Source organism: Carassius gibelio, chromosome A15 (assembly GCF_023724105.1).
Source record: "Carassius gibelio isolate Cgi1373 ecotype wild population from Czech Republic chromosome A15, carGib1.2-hapl.c, whole genome shotgun sequence".
NCBI lineage: Eukaryota > Metazoa > Chordata > Actinopteri > Cypriniformes > Cyprinidae > Carassius > Carassius gibelio.
In genome coordinates this window covers 15,671,691-15,691,397 of record NC_068385.1, presented here as the reverse complement: position 1 = coordinate 15,691,397, position 19,707 = coordinate 15,671,691, and the positions used below count along the sequence as shown (strand labels likewise).

The 19,707-nt window shown below is 36.8% G+C and overlaps 2 protein-coding genes across 4 annotated transcripts; both read left to right on the top strand.

Moving 5' to 3' along the window:
* The first annotated feature begins 517 nt into the window (after positions 1–517).
* Positions 518–7,010, top strand: LOC128029333 (lysophospholipase D GDPD1). Of its 2 annotated transcripts, XM_052617077.1 has the most exons (10): positions 518–983; positions 1,452–1,494; positions 1,734–1,869; positions 1,998–2,043; positions 2,562–2,683; positions 2,794–2,883; positions 2,973–3,106; positions 4,792–4,851; positions 5,062–5,113; positions 5,286–7,010. In XM_052617077.1, exons 1-10 carry the CDS (start codon positions 848–850, stop codon positions 5,412–5,414), a joined length of 948 nt encoding a protein of 315 aa, XP_052473037.1. In that variant the 5' UTR covers positions 518–847; the 3' UTR covers positions 5,415–7,010. The 2 variants fall into 2 exon arrangements, with proteins under 2 accessions (XP_052473037.1, XP_052473038.1); XM_052617078.1 differs by lacking the exon at positions 4,792–4,851 and having other exon boundaries at positions 567–983.
* A 717-nt stretch (positions 7,011–7,727) lies between these two features.
* LOC128029332 (protein yippee-like 2) lies at positions 7,728–18,548 on the top strand. Of its 2 annotated transcripts, none has more exons than XM_052617076.1 (5): positions 7,728–7,894; positions 13,071–13,300; positions 13,542–13,585; positions 14,049–14,157; positions 15,964–18,548. In XM_052617076.1, the coding sequence occupies exons 2-5, from the start codon at positions 13,184–13,186 to the stop codon at positions 16,051–16,053; spliced, it is 360 nt and encodes a 119-aa protein (XP_052473036.1). In that variant the 5' UTR covers positions 7,728–7,894; positions 13,071–13,183; the 3' UTR covers positions 16,054–18,548. The 2 variants fall into 2 exon arrangements, with proteins under 2 accessions (XP_052473036.1, XP_052473035.1); XM_052617075.1 differs by lacking the exon at positions 7,728–7,894 and adding an exon at positions 8,000–8,204.
* The last annotated feature ends 1,159 nt before the right edge of the window (positions 18,549–19,707 follow it).

The following is a 19,707-nucleotide window of genomic DNA, read 5'->3' as shown; positions in this document are numbered from 1 at the left end:
TTAATGCATATATAATTTTTTCATGCAGCCTTGATGAGCATAAGAAACTTCTGTAAAAAAAAGTATAAAAAATCATTCTGATCCCAAGTTTTGAACAGTAGTATATATATATATATATATATATATATATATATATATATATATATATATATATGTATGTGTGTGTGTGTGTGTGTGTGTGTGTGTGTGTGTGTGTGTGTGTGTGTGTGTGCATTAGTTAAAAGAATTATAGAAAATTTTGGTGTTTTATATATTTAAAGCTAGTGGGGAAAAAAAGAAGATTAAATTAATTTTTATATTTTTTATTTCTATTTAAAAGGCATAATTCAAATGATAAGCAGGAATTCCATTTTTGGATTAACTACCCCTTTAATCACCTTCTTTCACTGACCATTTGTTGTCAAATTAATTTGTTTAAAGCGGAATGGATATGACATGAAGGATTTCAGATATTTAATATTTGTCCGTGAGCATCCTCTTGCGTTCAGTCGCGTCATCAGACGCATGTAGCGCGCATGCGCGTTCCTGCGACTTTAGTTTTATTATTGACACAAGCAATATGTCAACTGCGCAGAGGGGTGGGTAGCGTTGGCCCATGGGTGGGTTTACCGATAAATCCATGACGAGTCATTTAAAGGAGGATCTAATCAGACTGACACACGGCATATTCTTTGGTTAAAGCTTCGCTCGGCTGTCTTCTGACCCCTGTTACAGTGCGGCAGCGGCGGATGGCCAGCGGTGCTGATGATACCGGCCGGTGTGTTGACTTCAGAAGAGACACGGTGGCCTGTCACAACGCTTTTCAATGACTTGTAGTTAAATAAGTGGCTTTACAGTAAAAGTAAAAATGAGCGTCGCGGTGTATGTTATATCCACGGTTACCGGATATGTGCTCTCCTCGGCATTACTGCTCAAGTATCCGTCTCTGCTGCACCGGCGAAAGAGAGAAGCCTTCCGGAGCAAACACATCTCACACCGCGGCGGTGAGTGAACCGAGCTACATCAACTGTACAGCAGCCCGAGGCTTCCTTCACTGTTTCTCCTTGTAGTTCAATAGAAACCTTGTGAGCTGTAATGTACAAAATGCTGACTAGGTAGGAAGCTCGCTAGGTTTTGACACACAGGCGATGAATCTTACAGGGTTACATTCATAAGATTGCTGACTGAAGCCTGAAGTCATCCATTTTTTTCTTTTATGTAATGAAAAGCCTGTTTATTTTTTTTTAGGTCATATTTCATAATCCTTCCACGTTGTTGGTTCAGAGGGTCCATCATTGACTTTATTGACTGGAGTGTGGACTGTGAACCCAGAATACTGTAGAAGCTACATACAGTCTTTAAGATAAACACCAGCTGAAGTAGTTAGTTGACTGACAAAAGTAAATACCAAGCATTGCTATAACATGCATTTTGTCCTGGTTCTTATTATTGTGTTCTTTCTTCATCTCCAGGAGCTGGTGAGAACTTGGAGAACACAATGGCAGCCTTCAGGCAGTGAGTTTCTAAATGGGGCGCTGTTTTATTGCTTGGATTTGCATTGATGATTGTGAATGTGCTTAAACCTAACATGATTGGTTAACTTTGTATGCGTGATCTTGACGAATTCAGAGTGTGTCTCTTAATGCAAGTGACATCATCAGTCATACATTTTACGAGCATCTGGATGAAAATGATCACGACTTATGGACAGATGCTTCCTTAACTCATCTGTTGTACATCCTCTTCTTCCTCAGCGCTGTTCAGCTTGGCACTGACATGCTGGAGCTGGACTGTCATTTGACCAAGGATGAGCAGGTGGTGGTGTTGCATGATTCAAACCTGAAGCGGTCGACTGGAATTAACGCGTACATCTCTGATGTGGCTTACGCTGTGAGTGGAGAAACTCCAGACATCCTGTATTCACAATCGCCGTCCATATGTTTCAAGCCTTGACTAATTTGAAGAAGGGCTAAAACTCTGACGTCTGTATGTAAGTGTTTGTGTGTTTGTCTTCTTAGGATCTTCCACCTTACCTTTGTAAGCTTGGGGTGACTTTCACACGGGGTGAGTGTACAGTCCAGGTAATGTTCAGATATAATCAAGAAAAAAATGGCTTTGCTTATAAATTGCTAGTAAGTTTGATGAATAATAACAAGGAAATAACACATTTAATTAATCATTACATTTTATGTAGAAATACTGAAATCGTATTGTCTTACATTCAATCATTTTTCTTAATTTGTTTCTTTTCTTTTTTTATAGTGTAATTGAATCATGAAAACAAGTTGTAGTATTCGGAAAACATTTTTTATTTTAAATAAGTTGCCATAATGTAAATTGAATAAGATAAAACTTTTTCTGAGCTCTATAATCAAATGAAAGTAGATTGTTAACACCGATCACGTGAACAGAAGTGCATGCACTTCTATAGTGAAATTAATTTTCTCGACTTTTCAGTTCATCTTTCACTCAAATTTCAGTTCATCTTTTCACTAAATTAAAATCCAAAACCGATGCAAACGTGTTTTTCAAGCCACTGTATATGTTTCAAATATATATTTTGTATTCCTGATGTGTTTCAGAGTGCTACTGTGAAGGAGGAGACGACAAACGCATGCCTCTGCTACGAGACGTGTTTGAATCCTTCCCAAACACCCCTGTAAACATCGACATCAAGGTCAACAATGACACTCTAATCAAGAAGGTTTGTGAGGCCCATTCATTTCCTCGAATCCTCTGTCTGTGCTCAAATGAACCAGGTTGGTGAGAAGAGTTCAACAGACGCAAAATAGAGTTTTTCCTTTGTCCTGTCAGGTGTCCGAGCTGGTGGTCCAGTACAACAGGGAGCACCTGACCGTCTGGGGAAACTCCAGAAACGAAATCGTTAAGAAATGTTACAAAGAGGTGATACGCTGGTTATTAGTAAACAACGGACTTGAACAATTAATTGCCCAAAGTATGCAAAATGTCCAGTTTTTCTGTTTGTTTTGTAGAATCCACAAATCCCGATCTTGTTCAGTTTGCCCAGAGTGCTGCTGTTGCTCGGTCTTTTCTACACGGGACTCCTGCCCTTCGTCCCGCTTAAGGAACAGTTCCTGGAGATTCCCATGCCTTCAATCATTTCCAAGTGAGGAACATATGTGACCCTGGACCACAAAACCAGCCATAAGGGGTCCATTTTTCGAAATTGAGATTAATACATCATCTGAAAGCTGAATAAATAAGCTTTCCACTGATGTATGGTTTGTTAGGAAAGATTAATATTGCAACCGAGATATAAATATTGGAAATTCCAAAATTTGAAAATTCAAAATATTGAGTAAATCGCCTTTAAGGTTTTCCAAATGAATTCTTAGCAATGCATATTACAAATCCAAAATTACCTTTTAATATATTTACTGTAGGCAATTTACAAAATATCTTCATGGAACACAATCTTTACTTAATATCCCAATGATTTTTGGCATTAAAGGGGGGGTGAAATGCTATTTCATGCATACTGAGTTTTTTACACTGTTAAAGAGTTGGATTCCCATGCTAAACATGGACAAAGTTTCAAAAATTAAGTTGTACGTTTGAAGGAGTATTTTTGTTCCAAAAAAACCTCTTCCGGTTTGTCACAAGTTTCGGAAAGTTTTTTTCGAGTATGGCTCTGTGTGACGTTAGATGGAGCGGAATTTCCTTATATGGGTCCTGAGGCACTTCTGCCGGAAGAGCACGCGCTCCCGTATAGCAGAGCACTGAGAGGCTGAGCACAGCCTGATCAGAGCGAGAGCGTCGCGAAAAGTCACAAAAGAAGTGTGTTTTTGGTTGCCAGGGCAAGACAACCCTGCACAGATTACCAAAAGAGAAACAGCATTAAGGGACCAGTGGATGGAGTTTATTTTTACAGAGCATCAACGGAGTTGTGCAAGTGTTTTTGTTTGTTCCCTGCATTTCGGATTTGCGTATCGTTTATTTCTGAAGGATAATGCAGTCCCAACGGAAAAGGGTCACGATTGTGTGTTGGAACCACATGCGGTGAGTAAAACTGCTTCAAATATCTCTGTTGTTAACTTAGCTATCAGCGCGTAAGCACATCAAGTAAACAACATGCGATGTTGTCATCAAACTGCACTTTCCACATGTACAGCTTAAAAAAAAAAAAAAAAAAAAAAAAAAGACGACATAAAGTGGAACTTAGTCATTTTCCAAAACCGCTAAGCAAATATATACAGTTTCAGTACATACCACATAGCATACCGCCTTTGCTGATGCTGCTCTTGTTAAATTTCAGCCTCTGGATCTGTGTCACAGCTTCCACATGCTCTCAACTCAAAAGCCTACTGGCGCTCGTGATTCTTTAGCTCCGCCCACACGTCACGCCTCTAGGCGCTCGTGTTTTTCCGGGAAAAATCGGTACAGACTATCTTTCTCTTATAAATATAATAAAAATAAAGACTTTTTGGAGTTATGAAGGATGCAGTACTACTCTATAGGTACTCAAGATTAACAGGATATTGAGTGAAAACGAGCATTTCACCCCCCCTTTAAAGAAAAATTGATCATTTTGACCCATACAATGTATTTGTGGCTATTGCTACAAATATACCCCGGCGACTGGTTTTGTGGTCCAGGGTCACAAATGCATTTTAGTCACGCTTACATGCTCCTATATTTTTTCTCCTTCCAGTATAAAAAATAAATAAAATTGATTTGGTCCTTCGTAGATTCAGGCTCATCAGATGAACGTTGTATGCTCACAGAACTAGACATTCTCTCTAAAGATTTAGTTGGAAATCTAAAAAGTGATAAAGATTTCGTCTCTTGCAGACTTAAAGATCCCGAGCGTCATAAACGAAGTCAGCGTTTCATAACATGGCTAGCAGACACGTAAGTTTATGTGCAATCTGGCCTCAATAAACCTTTTACCCAAATATTTACTAAACATGCTTTAAGTGTTTCTTATGGGACAGTAGTTAACTGCCTGCTTTAGCGTTTTTGCACATTCTGGCCTTATTGATGGAAGTAATTACAACCATTACAAGGCTTAAACTTAGCCCATGTTATTCTAATACTTACTAGAGTCGGATGTGTTTTCAGGCTCCTCATGAGAAAAGCATTATTCGATCATCTGACAAGCAGAGGAATACAAGTGAGTATGAGATTTAGGTCATACGACACATGCTCTTGATGGGTAAGCGTCGCTTTGAGTGCTATGATGTGCATGAGCAGATGGCAGGAGCTTTGAATGGAATTTCGCTCTTGACTGAAATGTCATCATGGAACTTTTCCACTGGTCTTTGTTTTTTCCTTTCTAACCGCAGGTGTATGTCTGGGTGCTGAACGACGAGGAGGACTTCAAACGTGCCTTTGACCTTGGGGCTACAGGGATAATGACAGACTTTCCCACCAAGCTAAAAGAGTTCATGGAGAAAAACAACTACACTAAATAAGACTTGGCAGCCAAAGTAATGATCAATTAGATATCCCGCTGATATTTGGCCTCTAAATGGGCCTTTGAATTACCCAGCATTCTTCGATGTTTATGGTTATGAGTGTAGGTGTGGCAGCTATCAGTTTTGCGTTTATCAGCATCAGAGCCGTTTTAGAGCGTACAGGATGTCTTGAAATCCTTCTGTAGTTTAAAGTTCATAGCAATACACATGAGCCATAAAAGGTTATGATGAAATATCAGTCATGTAGGGGTGATGTCATGATCGTCATGACGTGTCTGTGACTTTTACTCGACAGGCACTTTCATTGTTTCATTGACTTGCAGTTGATTGGTTTATTACAGTGCATCTGTTTCTGCAATTATAACACTGAACTCACTAAAGAGTGTATTGTCTAAATGACTAGACGGAAGCTGCATATGTTTTTCCAAGACACTAAAAATAAAAGTTAGTTTCAGGGGGGTGTACCGTGGAATTGTTGAGAGACCAATAATAAGAAAATATTAGAGATTTTTACATTTATTGTCATGTGTATATTTTGTTTTGTACATTTGTTTCTTTGTCAATTTTATGACGAGTTGTGGCTTAAAAGATGCTGAACTACTGCTTGAACCTTTATATTTAGTTTAATACATGACCAGTCAGAATTTTGACACACCAACTCAACTATGTCAACATAACATCTTTATAATATTACAGTAATCAAAATAAAATAAAATAAAACTTTAATTTAATACCATTAAAAACATGTTATACAAGTGAAATTGCATGTTATACCTATTGCATTGTAAGGTATGCAATGAAATTGCTTTGCATTTCTTACAATGCAACCTGTTTGTAATTGTAAGAAATGGTTTTTAAATTGCTTTAAAACCTATTTCTGCTTTTCCTTTAATATCCACTCCAACTCATCCATATATAATAATCAAAATACATATAGGTACAATTAGTGAACAAAATTATGCATAGGGACATTTTTGTTTGTCTTTAAAACCAATTTAATGTATTTAAGCAATAGCGTTTAGATCAAAAGGTTTTGTGATCATGAAAAACAATGTCAGTCAAGTGTGTCCAAGCTCTTGACTGGTTGTGTATATTGTACACTTGATGAATGAAGTCGTGGTGGAGTGTAACTGGGTCACAAACAAGTGTAGCATGTAGGGGTCATGTGACATTTGATTGTTCTTTTGCAATAACAGGAAAAGATTTTAACTTAAAAATGTTGGTGGTTTTGTTGTATTGAAAGGGAAAGGTAAACAGAAACATTTTCTCACTTTTTTAAGGATTTCCTATGAAAAACAGATGGCATTCAAAATTGGCATGACATTAACTCGCTCCTGAATAGAGGTGATCTTAAGACTTTGGATAATCAAGCATGAGTGGAGTTTAGATGTTCCCCATCTTTTGTGAAGTGTATATGGATACAGTAACTTTGTGCTGTGTTTAGTTTTGTCTAAACTGTGTTTAGTTTAAATGTAAATGATAGTCCTGTTATTCAAAGATGAGTTATTATAGAGAGAAGAGATTTGCTATCAGCAGCACAGTTCTGTTTATATTTGTGAATATACATGCCATTAAATCTATTTTATAAATTCATTTAAACCGACTTATGTTTTGCCTTTGTGTTTCTATGGGCTATCAAACCAATTAAAAAACCTCCATAAAACTCTTTTGGGCCTGTGGACTTTTACGATATCTCTTCAAGCACACTTTCCAAATTCCCATAGTTTAAAACTTATAACAGTGGATAAAAATGTGTTACTTTAAAAATTAACCCCTTGTACATGAAAGTGACCCTAACTGGAGCAGTTTTGGCCAGAAGGGGGCGCTCTAAGATAACCAAAACTTGCTCTAAGCAATCAATCATGTATGAAATATAAGCACTGTTTTTGAACGTATATCATTTTACACATATACGTAATATAACACAATATAAATAATGCATTGAACATGAAATCTTCTTTAATCTTACATTTAATTCCTCGAAATAGATTATATACGCCTTCTTGCTCTTTCCTAATGAGTTATTACTTCAAGCTTAAAATATTTACATAGACGTATTTAGTAGGACCTTTAAACAATTTAATCACCTAATGAACATAATGAAGTAGCTTGTACCTTCAACCCCAAAATAAAATAAATACTCAACTAAATACTGAGTTTTGCCTTAACTCAGCTCTGCAGGTTAAATACCAGCCTAAACGATGATTGGTTGTTTTTTGCACGCTCTGACCGATCGACGTAGTGTTGCTGTGCGTTTGCCCCTCAGTGATTGGTGGAAACAGCTGTCATTCGTGTTGTAGGTGATGTACAGTGAGATCGTGCCCAGACAAAACTTGGTTTACATGCGCCACTTCCACACTGACCGCGAGAGAAACTGGTCGTAATGCACGCGCAAAGTTTACCGTGAATCGTGCTTGACTGTCACGGAAGAGGAGCACTTGCTATTATCTCACAACCTCGATTTCTTCTTTCCAAAGGTAAGCGCTAGACATTTTAACGAGTGGTCAAATGTGAAAGTTTGCTGAAGTCGTCTGCTTTGTGTAAAGATGTGAACTGCTGTTTACAGTGAGCTGTGTGAGCGCGTCAGGTCATGATGACAGTGTTGTGTTAGATCTGTGCTGGAGATGCTGGATGGTGTGATGTGCCGCAGGTCCGCAGTGGTACTGCTCATGATGATGCGTGTTTATCTCACACCTCCGCTGTCACTTCCACCAGCAGCATCAGCATCACTGCAGCAGTGGAGCATTTCTGACAGTGAGCTCCTTAATCGCTCTGTTTGCATGACATGTAAGTGTTATCAGTCATGAACCAAGACATTTCTGCATTTAGAGCGGCATTAGTGCGCACTTTATCCATTCTGCGTCATGTCTGAGTCATCCGCGAGATAAACATTGCAGTATTTGATTTGATTAGAGACCAAATTTTATATATATATATATATATACATATACATATATATATATATATATATATATATATATATATAATTTTTTTTTAATTTAATTTAATTTTTTATTTACAAAATATGTCATTATGAATTTATCAACATTCAGTAACATTCAATACTTAGAATATTTCGTGCAGTATTCAGTATTTAGAATATCAATATAAGATTTTCAGAATACGTAATAAAATGTTATACAACATTCAGCATAAGATGTATAATTAAATAGAACTGAATAACATTTTTATATTTATATAAACATTTTTAAAATAAAATTTCAGTAGAAGGTTCAGTATAAACAGAATTGATTATTTGATAGAATAACATAACCAAAATATTTTATATTTAGAATTTTTTTGATTGAATGTTATCTAATTTAATAAAACTGAATACAATTTGTATACGCAAATTTTTTATATTTATGTAGCACATTTTTTAAAATCTAATTTTTATAAAATATTCACTATAAACAGAACTGATTATCTGATAGAATAGCATACGCAAAAAAAAAAAAATCATATTTAGCATTTTTTGACCAGATGTTATCTTATATTCAGAAAAATTAAAACACATTTAATAGAATATTTAGTTTAACTAACCCACGCCACTATAACATTACACTTCATGACCACACATATTTAGCACTTTTTTGCTATAAAGGACTTATACTATGTTGGCTGTGTTTCAATACTTAGTAAGATCCCTAACTAGACAGCATTGATGGGTTTGAATTAACAGTACTTGATGACAGTTATACTGCAGCACTGACCAGTAGGTTCAATTATTTTTTTGTGTGTGTTGATTTGCTGTAGTATGTTGTAATAAACTCAAAAAAAGATTCATTTTAAATGCTGTTAATGGTTCTGTTCTCAGGGGTCAAATTTGAAAGCATGCTTGAGCTGCCATGAGGAAACAGTGCCAGTAGTGCAGTGTGGCTGAAATCCAGTCCCACATACTGTCTGCTGTCAGTACATGAGGTTTAGTACAGCACAGCACTCAATCAGTCAGTTATTACATAAAACAATAAGAAGAATTGATTACTGTTTTATATTCAACAATCTCTCTCACTCTTACACCATTGAGTTCAGAGAGCGTTTTATGTCATTTCTGAAATGCTGTCAAATTCAATCCGGTCTGCAGAGATTACATTTTTTAATAGTATTTCCTGCGTGACCTTAAGCTACTGTACTATACTTTGACACTCCGTGCATAATAAACGTGCATTTATGAATGCAAATACAAGCCCTCAGAAATGAATGATCACAAAAAGCGGAACATTTTATTTTTCATTTAGGAAAATACAAGGGCTGTTTAATCATTGCGATATGATGTAACATCATATTACACCATTTTCCAAAATGATTAAAGTATGGTTGTGGGGAGGAGGTTGAGTTAATGCATCACAAAAAAAGATGCTAGAGGCTGGACAGCCAGTAAAGGATGGGATGCCACACGAGGACACACATTTTCCCATCTTCTATAGCTGCTGTTATCCCCATCAGCGCTGTTTCGGGTTATATAAGGAAGGTCCTTATGTTGCACAGACCTTGAAGTGATGATTGCTACAGCCCTCTGTCACAACAAATGCATCAGGGCACTTAGCAGTAGAAGGTAAAGGGGAAATTAACAAAATGAAAGGTACGGTTAAAAAAAAAGAGAGAGAGAGCGAGAGAGAGCGAGAGAGAGAGAGAGAGAGAGAGATGTCAGACATAAATTCCGGTATTTTTTCCATGGAATGCAGAATTAAACATCCTAATGCACTTTTTCTACTAGTTTAATAATGCTTTGGCCATTGCTGCATCTAAATGTGTCTACGTCCATACTATTTAGTATGCAAAAAGAGTGAATGAGTTTTTCCAAATTGATTCTAAGTTTTCGAAAAACAGTGGGCGAAAAGTAGTATGCATTCTGTGAACACTTTATTATCCCATGAGGCCACAGGAGAGGAGTTGTGAATAGTAGCTGGTCATGTGACAAGTGATGACATCGTGGATAATGTTTTTCTGGATTTCAGACATATATAGAATGTTTTTTTTTTTTAAATGGTACTGAAGTTAAGTTTTGAACAAATGTTGAGCATTGCAGAAAGCAGAAAAAAAACACTTAGAACATCTGAAAATAAACCTTTATGACTTTCTAAATAAATAAAGTCATACATTTTTATAAAAACTTGAGGAGGAATAAATGGTGACAGCATTTCCACTTTGGTATGAACTATACCTTTACACTTGATAAAAATGATTAAAAAGCATCTTATAAGATGTGAGGCTTTCCATCTAGCTTGTGTCCAGCTCTGTGATCTGTAGCACAGTTTATGTGTTGCTTCAGTGGTCAGTATTTGAACTGGTTGAGCCTGTAGCTTCATCAGTGTTCACGGTTCAGAGCTCATCTGATGTGTTTTTGTCATGACTCTCTCCCTTCGCTTTAATCGATCCGCCTGTTTTGGCAATACAAAACCAGGATTTTGTTTACAGCTGCGTGAATAAAATGAGTGAAAGTGATGTGAGATGTAACCAATGATGGTTTCTCATGCTTGGAATTTGTGCTCTGCATTTATCCCATCCAACTGCACACACACAGCAGTGAGTAGTGAACACACACAAGCACACACACAAATAAACACACACCCAGAGTAGTCACTACCTGATTCCCCTTTGTTGTAATTTATTGATGTTTTCATACAAAATAGCTTATATTTCAGTTTAAATATAATATTGAGACCGAATCCAGTATGAACTTTGAACAAGTAAAAGCCACTTAGTCTCTCCCAAAGCTTCTGTGAGAGAAAGAGAAATCCATTATCTCATCTATTATGTAGTTATCATACCATTGTCACCAAATGCATCGTTTGGTTTGGAGCAAACTGTAAGAGAACACCACGGGGTCCTGAGCAAACTCCTAAAATACCAAAACAGGTCAGGGTGTGGAACTGGGGCGAGACCGGGTCACCAGAATGCTAGATGGTTTATTTGTGGATGTGTCGCAGTATGTGTGCGTTTGCCCCAGCCCACGGTTGTGTGTTTGTGTGGGAAAGTGCTTCGATCTGTCAGTAGACTCTTTATTGTCCAACCCCACGCTTTGGCGGGGAAACAATGGACAGAACATAAGAGCTGCTTTTTGCTTTGGACTCTTAAGACAGGCTCACCCCAGCCTTAACAAAGCCTTCTGACTGAATGAGTAACATGACCATAAAGCAGACTGGTGCATGCAAACACACGTGCTGACCGCTGGACATTCTTGAAGGTGAAGTGTGCAATATCTGCATTACTAGTGAACAAAATGGAAAGAGGGTTTGATCATGCAGAAACGGCCACCATTAAGTTAGGGTGTGGTGGGTGGCTGTCAGGGCATTGGCCCAAACTTAAAGAGCCTACACCAAAATATCTAGATATCTACTGTATATCAAACATCATTCTACATCTATATCCCTTTTATTAAAAAAGTAATAGCACAACTTTCTTCAACAAGACACACAATTAAGTAGTAGTATTATTATACTAATATTAATTAATGTTTTGACTAATTAGCTTTTATTTTTATGTTTAAAATTTTAAAAATTTCTTGTAATTTAAGTACTTCAACTTTATTTCAGTTAGCTGCCAATGCAACTTATCCAATTTTCTGTTTTTTAATCTTAAATTTACATTTGATTTTATTTCAGCATTTAATAACAGAAATTATTTTAGTTTTAGTTAACAAAAAATACTGAATTTGAGGCATTGTTGATACTGTGTAAATTTTGTGGGACAAGTTTTGTGTATACAAAGTTTAGCGGAAGTTTTAAGAAATTAAATGTTTCCAGTTTGCTCTTTAATATTTACAAGGTATTTGCAGATAATAAATAAATAAAAACAATTAAAATTGCTAAATTATATGCATTTTGCCTGCTCCATAATTTTTCTATCTGTTTATTATTTTTGTTATCTGAAGTGTTGAGATTTCTAGAATGCACATTGGCTTGTTTTCAATCAACTTACAAAAGAAATTCTGTCATTTTTTTGCATTGGTCTGAACAAAGCAGCAGACCAGCAGAATGAAAATGTAAATCCACTCTCTGTCAGCAGGTGGCGCTTATCGAACAGCAGAAATAGAGCTGTTTCCCTGGTAACCACTGTAAACAAAGCAGGAGTGTGTTTATAAAAACTACCTTATCATCACGGCTAACATAAATTATACTTAATAATTATATTTCAGATAGCCCAAGCAAAACTAAAACATATACAAATACAAATAATATATGGTAACATATATCATTGATTCATTTATTTGATAAAATATTACTGACAAAATTTTTATATTTATATTTATCTACATATGAGCAATCAATTAATAACTACACTGATTTAAATCTTGGTGGTTGTAAGCTGTATGTGTTTGATTTACTTAAAGAAACCTGACTCATTTGTTAGGTAATCATTTGGACTACAATGGCTGCACCTTCTTATAAGATTATTTCTTTTAGGAATTGTATGATTCACTCTGTAAATTCATTGGTATTATAGAAACTAAATAATAATAGTTTCTTGGTTCCTAATCTTAACAAAGTACTAAGTTATAGCGATAGTAATATAACCTTGTTCAATAGATAGTCCCGTCCCAAACTCAAACTGGTTGACTCAGAGGTCACTCAAACAAACAATGCATCAGATGTGATACTCACCCCAGGATATCCTGTGTGTGTGTGTGTATGTGTGTGTGTGTGTGTGCAGGTGTATACCTCCCACCCCGCCCCACCACGGCCCTAACCTGTGTGTTGCGGTGCTTCCCTTGTGAGCCGACCTGGGCCGGCAGCCCCTTCTTGCACCGCCCGCCGACCCGGCCCATGGTCACCATGACGCGCTCCAAAACTTTCCAGGCATACCTGCCCAGCTGCCACCGCACCTACAGCTGCATCCACTGCAGAGCACACCTCGCCAACCACGACGAGCTCATCTCCAAGGTAATTAATGAGCCCAAAATTAACGACCTGGCAGCATGTGCAGGAACAGGACACGAACAAACATGCTTGTTAAGAACATAAAGCTCACAGATTAGAAGATCAACACGTGCTGTTTAATGTCACTTCAGTTCTGCCCGGATGAAAAGCTGCTCTTTAGTACAGTACAGATACTGTAGTTTCAGATTAAAATTTGAATGTGATATTACATGCAACTCTCTATGCATTTTTTTTCTTCTTTTAGTCCTTTCAAGGAAGTCAAGGCAGAGCATATCTGTTCAACTCGGTGTAAGTTGTTTTTATACAGGTGTTTGATTGTGCATTTCTGGTATTAGAAGGAGTTTGATATGTAAGTGGTATGTTACACACACACTACTATTCAAAATTTTGGGGTTGTGTTTTTGAAAGAAGTCTCCTATGCTCACCAAAGCTGCATTTATCTGATTTAAAATACAGACAACATTGTGAAATATTTTTAAAAAAGAACTGTTCTCTATTTGAATATATTTTAAAATGTAATTTATTCCTTAGATGGCAAAGCTGCATCATTACTCCAGTCTTCAGTGCCACGTGAGCCTACAGAAATCATTCTAATATTTTGTGGCAATGTAAGTCTTAATCAATTTAACGGAATAAAAGTATTAATTTCCTCCTGACCCCAAGCTTTTGAATCTTAGTGTATAAACTCTGTTCATGTCTACTGTGCTTCCACAACCTAATACCTAATTGTAGCTTCCTGTGGTTTTGTCAGGGTGAACGTAGGATGTGGTCCTGCAGAGGAGAGGGTTCTGCTCACGGGCCTTCATGCAGTGGCAGACATCTACTGCGAAAACTGCAAAACCACCCTGGGGTGGAAATATGTAAGGAAACACTCACAACACATGGAAAGTTCAAGTACATGTAGAAAAAAAGTGACGTCACATCATAACCCAAGTCATTTACATAAAGTAGTCTTAAAGGTACAGTAGCAAAAAAAACACTTTGAGAAAATAGCACCATGGCTTTGCGAGTTAAAGCTTGCTCATAAAGGCTTGTCTAAGCAGGACACATTGCTTGCATGCCATCCATTATTAATCAGCAGCTGTGCCGCATGCCAATAGTTTTTTTGGTACTAGTGGATTTCCGGTCGCCCTTGACATGGAGTCTTGACCGATGCAAACACCAATAAGCACACAAACAAGTATACGTTCCCATAGTGGCCTGGTTATTTATAAGCACATCAGATATTTATGTCAGTATGAATGCAGACGTTTCAGAGTAGCAGAGAAGTTTGACCCAGTGCCCTTCTCCAGAAATCTGATGAGTGCTCCCTGCTGCCTGCATCCGTCAGCCAGAAAAAGAAAAGACAGAAGGGGTCATAAATGCATTAGTGAAACTTGTTTGTCCTATCTATTAATTGATTGGAAAATACACTAGAATGCAATTTATAAAAACATGACTTGAATACACTGCTTCTATGCGTGTTGTAGCGGCAGCCAGTAAACGCTAAGAGACTGAGTAGAGGGAGTAAATGATGAAGCGTTTCCACTGCAAATCCTATGATATATAGAAACATCAAATAACAGTAAAGTAAACAAAACAATGAAATGAAATGAAATGAAATGAAATGAAAACGGTCAACAGAAAGTGAGCATCCCAGCTACCCACCCCCTTCCTACCTCCTAACCACACGCAAACTAACAGATAATATGCACCTGTGTCAAGTGACATCACAAATTGAAAGAGAATTTCAAAATAAAAGACATCAATCCAGAACTGGCACCTACACGTTTTTTTTTTTCTTAATAAAGATTTTTATATTTTGGTGAAGGGGAATAACATCATAGATGTCAGAGATAAAACTGTCCTGATATAAAAAATTAAGGAAAAAAAAGGTAACTGTTTAAGTTGAGGTTCCATTTGTTAACATAAGTTAACTACATTAATTAACATAAATAAACTTCTAAAGCATTTATTAATTGTAGTTCATGTTGACTTCAACATTTACTCATTCTGTACATAATTAAAATCAAAAATCATATCTATTCATGTTATTTAATGGACCTGGGCTAAAATGACCTAACAATGATCAGTATTAACTAGCATTCAAAGATTCATAAATATTGCAAAAAATATATTGCCCATTGTTAATGTTATTTAATACACTGAAATATAATTAACAAATAAAACCTTATTGTAAAGTGTTACCAAATAACATATATAACACCTGCAGACATACTTGACATAATTTTATGTTTTATGATAAGGCAAGGCAAGTTCAGGTTGTAAAAATGTCATGTGCTGCGACTCTCCATAAAACATTATAATATTTTAATTTAATAATTCATGATATTTGAAAAATTAAAATTAGCCTTAAAAAATATATTTATTTTTTTGAAAATAATGATTAACATGTTTACACTCAATTGTATGGTGGAATGAAAATAATGTTATTACTTTTATTTGATGGTTTACACCCCGTGGCATTTTTAGTCATTAAATCGTAACTTTTCTAGAAAATGGCATTGAAAAAAAAACCGAAACTATATGAAATTAAAATGATTTTTTTTATTTATATATATTTTCTTACCATGGACCGTCTATTACTGACCTACAAATGATGACAAGTTTCACATCCAAGTTTGTTCTTCAGTCAATATGGTTTCTGGCTTTCCTCCTGCCCCCAGGAACATGCCTTTGAGAGCAGTCAGAAGTACAAGGAAGGCAAGTTCATTATCGAGCTCGCCCACATGATCAAGGACAACGGCTGGGACTGAGCGGGCGTCCTGGAGAGAGCGGCGGGTGGATGGTGAATGTGTGGGTGAAGGACTCACTTTGGTTCGCCATTACACTCTTAAACCCTCTTCTACCCTCCATCTCCTGCTGACACACACACCCTTAGCCGGAAACGAAACCAGGAGAGCGGGCCGCCCCGGGGGGCTTTGTGTGTCTGGAGGAGAGCGTGTGCATGTGTGTGTGTGTCCGCTCCAGCACATGGGAGCACACTGAGATACATGAATGCATACACAAAGTGTACAGACATAGGTATGTTAAAACAACAGCATATCGCATGTCACGCTCATCTCAGCCTGATGGTTTAAACTACAAGCGGCTCTATTCATACTTGTATATGACATACGGCAGGGCTCAGAGGGCGCATTGTGCTTGGAAGGATCTAGGTCACGAGTTTGCTGAGCTGATAGGGCTTTCTCCACTTTGTGTCAGTGAGAAACTACCAGGCTGACCTTTCCAAATTCAGATTGGTGCCAGAGAGGAGGACTGGCATGGAGAAATCTCTGAATGGAGCTCTGATGGACCAACAAACAGGGCTTGAAGGAGTAGTTTATCCAGAAAACTAAATTAATTTCTTTCAAAATGGGGATGAGTTTGTTTCTTCATCGGAACAGATTTGGATAAATTTAGCATTATGTCACTTGCTCCCCAATGTATTCTCTGCAGTGAATGGGTGCCGTCAGAGTGAGAGTCCCAACAGCTGATAAAAACATCACAATATTCCACAAGTCATTTGTGGGGGGATTTGCTTTGATGGATTTGTTTCTTAGAAACACACAGCTTTTCACTTCACAAGATGTTAAATAATGGACTGGAGTCGTGTGGATTATTTGTGGATTATTGTGATGTTTTTATCAGCTGTTTGGACTCTCATTCTGACGGCACCCTTTCATTGCAGAGGATTCACTTGGTGAGCAAGTGATGTGATGTGATGCTCAATTTCTCCAAATCTGTTTTGATGAAAAAACAAACTCATTTAGATTCTGGGTGGCCTGAGGGTGAGTAAATTTTCAGCAAATTTTCATTTTTGAGTGGATTATATGAGAATTATTTCTTTAAAGTGCTCCTATTATGCCATTTTTACAGTTCCTAATATTGTTTTGGGAGTCTCCTACAATAGGATTACATGGTCAAAAAAACATTGAAATTTTCTCAAAATTTGCATTTAATATCACCTCATTTTCCAACGATTCTTAAATGATTCGTTCGGTTCAAAGATTCGGACTCTCTAAACCGCTCCTTACCTTGAGCCTGCTCTGCTCTGATTGGTCAGATGGCCTAGTCTGTTGTGATTGGTATACCGCGTACAGCGCGTGTTGTAAACAATACATCTATTTCAGTAGTTCTGTATTTTGAACAGTCTATAGAAAATGTAAACATCTATTATTTATAATACTTACAGGTGGGTTGTGATTCGGTGGAGCAGCTGGTCCAAATAAACCAGATACTGATCCGTCTTTCAACAGCAAGCATTTTGTGAATCCATCATTGAACTCCCTGAAATTAAAATTAGGAATTAGAATTAGGCGTGCATTATGCATGGAGACGTCACGGAAGTGGGATTCAAATTACTAATGACTCGTTTCAGCTATACAGAGCCGATTCTGTGTTGAGGGAGGCAATAACTTTATTTAACATGCACTTTCAGCTTCACAACATTACAGATCGCTTACATTCACATAAAGCTACATTACACACTGCATGAAAGGCAATATTGGAAATGGCACAATAGGGGCACTTTAAACCATCTAAGAAAGGTCAAGTTTACCATCATGCTTTCTGCATAAAACTACCATCTTACTGATTTTGGATGAAACATGAATTAAATGAATGTAAACCTTTGTGTATAGCAGTTTACAAGGTGTTGCATCTGAACATCTTTGTGTCTGCGTTCCATGTTCCAACAGTTTGTGCTGTTCTCAGTCTCACTGTGTTCATTTGTACTGACTGTTCTTGCTTGTTAGTGGACTCCTTGGGGTAATAAGGACATAAGGACAAAAGATGAGACTGTACACTGCCTACCCATTAGGTTCTTTAAAATAAATACAGAATTCATCATAGCTCCTCTCAATCTCCAAAAATCACCAAAGATCCAACTGCAAATTAATTGACTTAACAAAACTGGCTTTTTTGTTTTATTGGAGTGCAGAGAATGGTATCCTGTGGGATTGTGTGTAGTTGAAAAACAAGCTTCTTGACATGTTTTACCGACACATAATTTAAATTACATATGGTGATATATATGTGCATTAACATATTTATTCACCATAACTGATTGTTATCTGTGTCAAGGATTAAATTGTTGCATTTGTTATCTGAGCATTATCATACTATATGTCTGGACACCAAACTTTACTACTTTTGTATTCCAGTTAGAAGTTTCAGCTGTAGTGTATTTTATACATGGATGAGAAGAGGATAATGTTACTGGAACTCCAATCAACATTGATATAAAATGTCAATAAAACTAAAAAAAATATTGCTTTGCCTGATGTTTTTATTTTTGTAGACACTTCTTATCAAAACTACATGCTCTCTGTAAAGAATACACTCAAAAATCAACATTTTGACTTCTTTAATCTAAATGTGATACTACACAAAAGGAGATATTTAGCCTATCCAAGCCGCTCTTTTCAGTATACCGAAAGTGGAGCAGGGCTAAAATGTACAGTACACCAAAATGTTAAAGGTGTTATTTGTAAAAAAAAAAAAATAAAAAAAAAAGTCCTATTCACAATAATAATTAACAAAATGTTCCACAGAAGAAAGTTGTACAGTTTTGGAATAGGCTTTTTGTTTTTTTAAATTGTATGGAAAAGAGCAGCTTTGACATTTTGCTAAACTTCTCTTTTTATGTTCTACAGAAGAAAAGATTATCTAACAAGTTTGGAATGAGATTAGTTTAACTAACCTAAAGGGTACATACAGAGTTTCACCTAATCTCATGTTAATCTTGAGTACATATAGAGTAGTACTGCATCCTTCATATCTTTTTAGTTTTATCATATTTATAAAGAAAAATACACCTTTACGATTCTCTCTGGAAAAAGCCGAGCTCCTGGAGGACTGCCATGGGAGGAGCTATAATATTGATGTTTCATGTTGTTTCCATTCACATATATTCACTATGTGCTAATTTCCATGTTTTTTGTTTTGTTTTGTTTTTATCACTGGGACCACTTCCACTCCATTTTTAACAGCAAATGATGTGCAAATACATCATCGACCTGGGCCTTGTTTATGAAACATTCATCAGTAAAATGACCAGAACACACAAAGGCACTTGATACAGTCCTTTGCTGCCTCGGAAAAAACAAACTGCATCCACTGTTCGTGTAACGCTGGGTTCTTGTGGAAGCTGAACACCATAAACTTTACCTTACATCCAAAAACACACTTATTTGGAAACATCTATATCACTAAACTGCTTCGATTGAACTCTCTCTCACAACAGACACAGAAAAGAAGACAATGCTGAATAAAGTCGTAGTTTTTGCTATTTTTGGACTGAAATGTATTTTCGATGCTTTAACAAATTCTAACTGACCCTCTGATGTCACATGGACTACTTTGATGATGTTTTTCTTACCTTTCTGGACATGGACAGTATACCGTACACACAGCTTCAATGGAGGGAC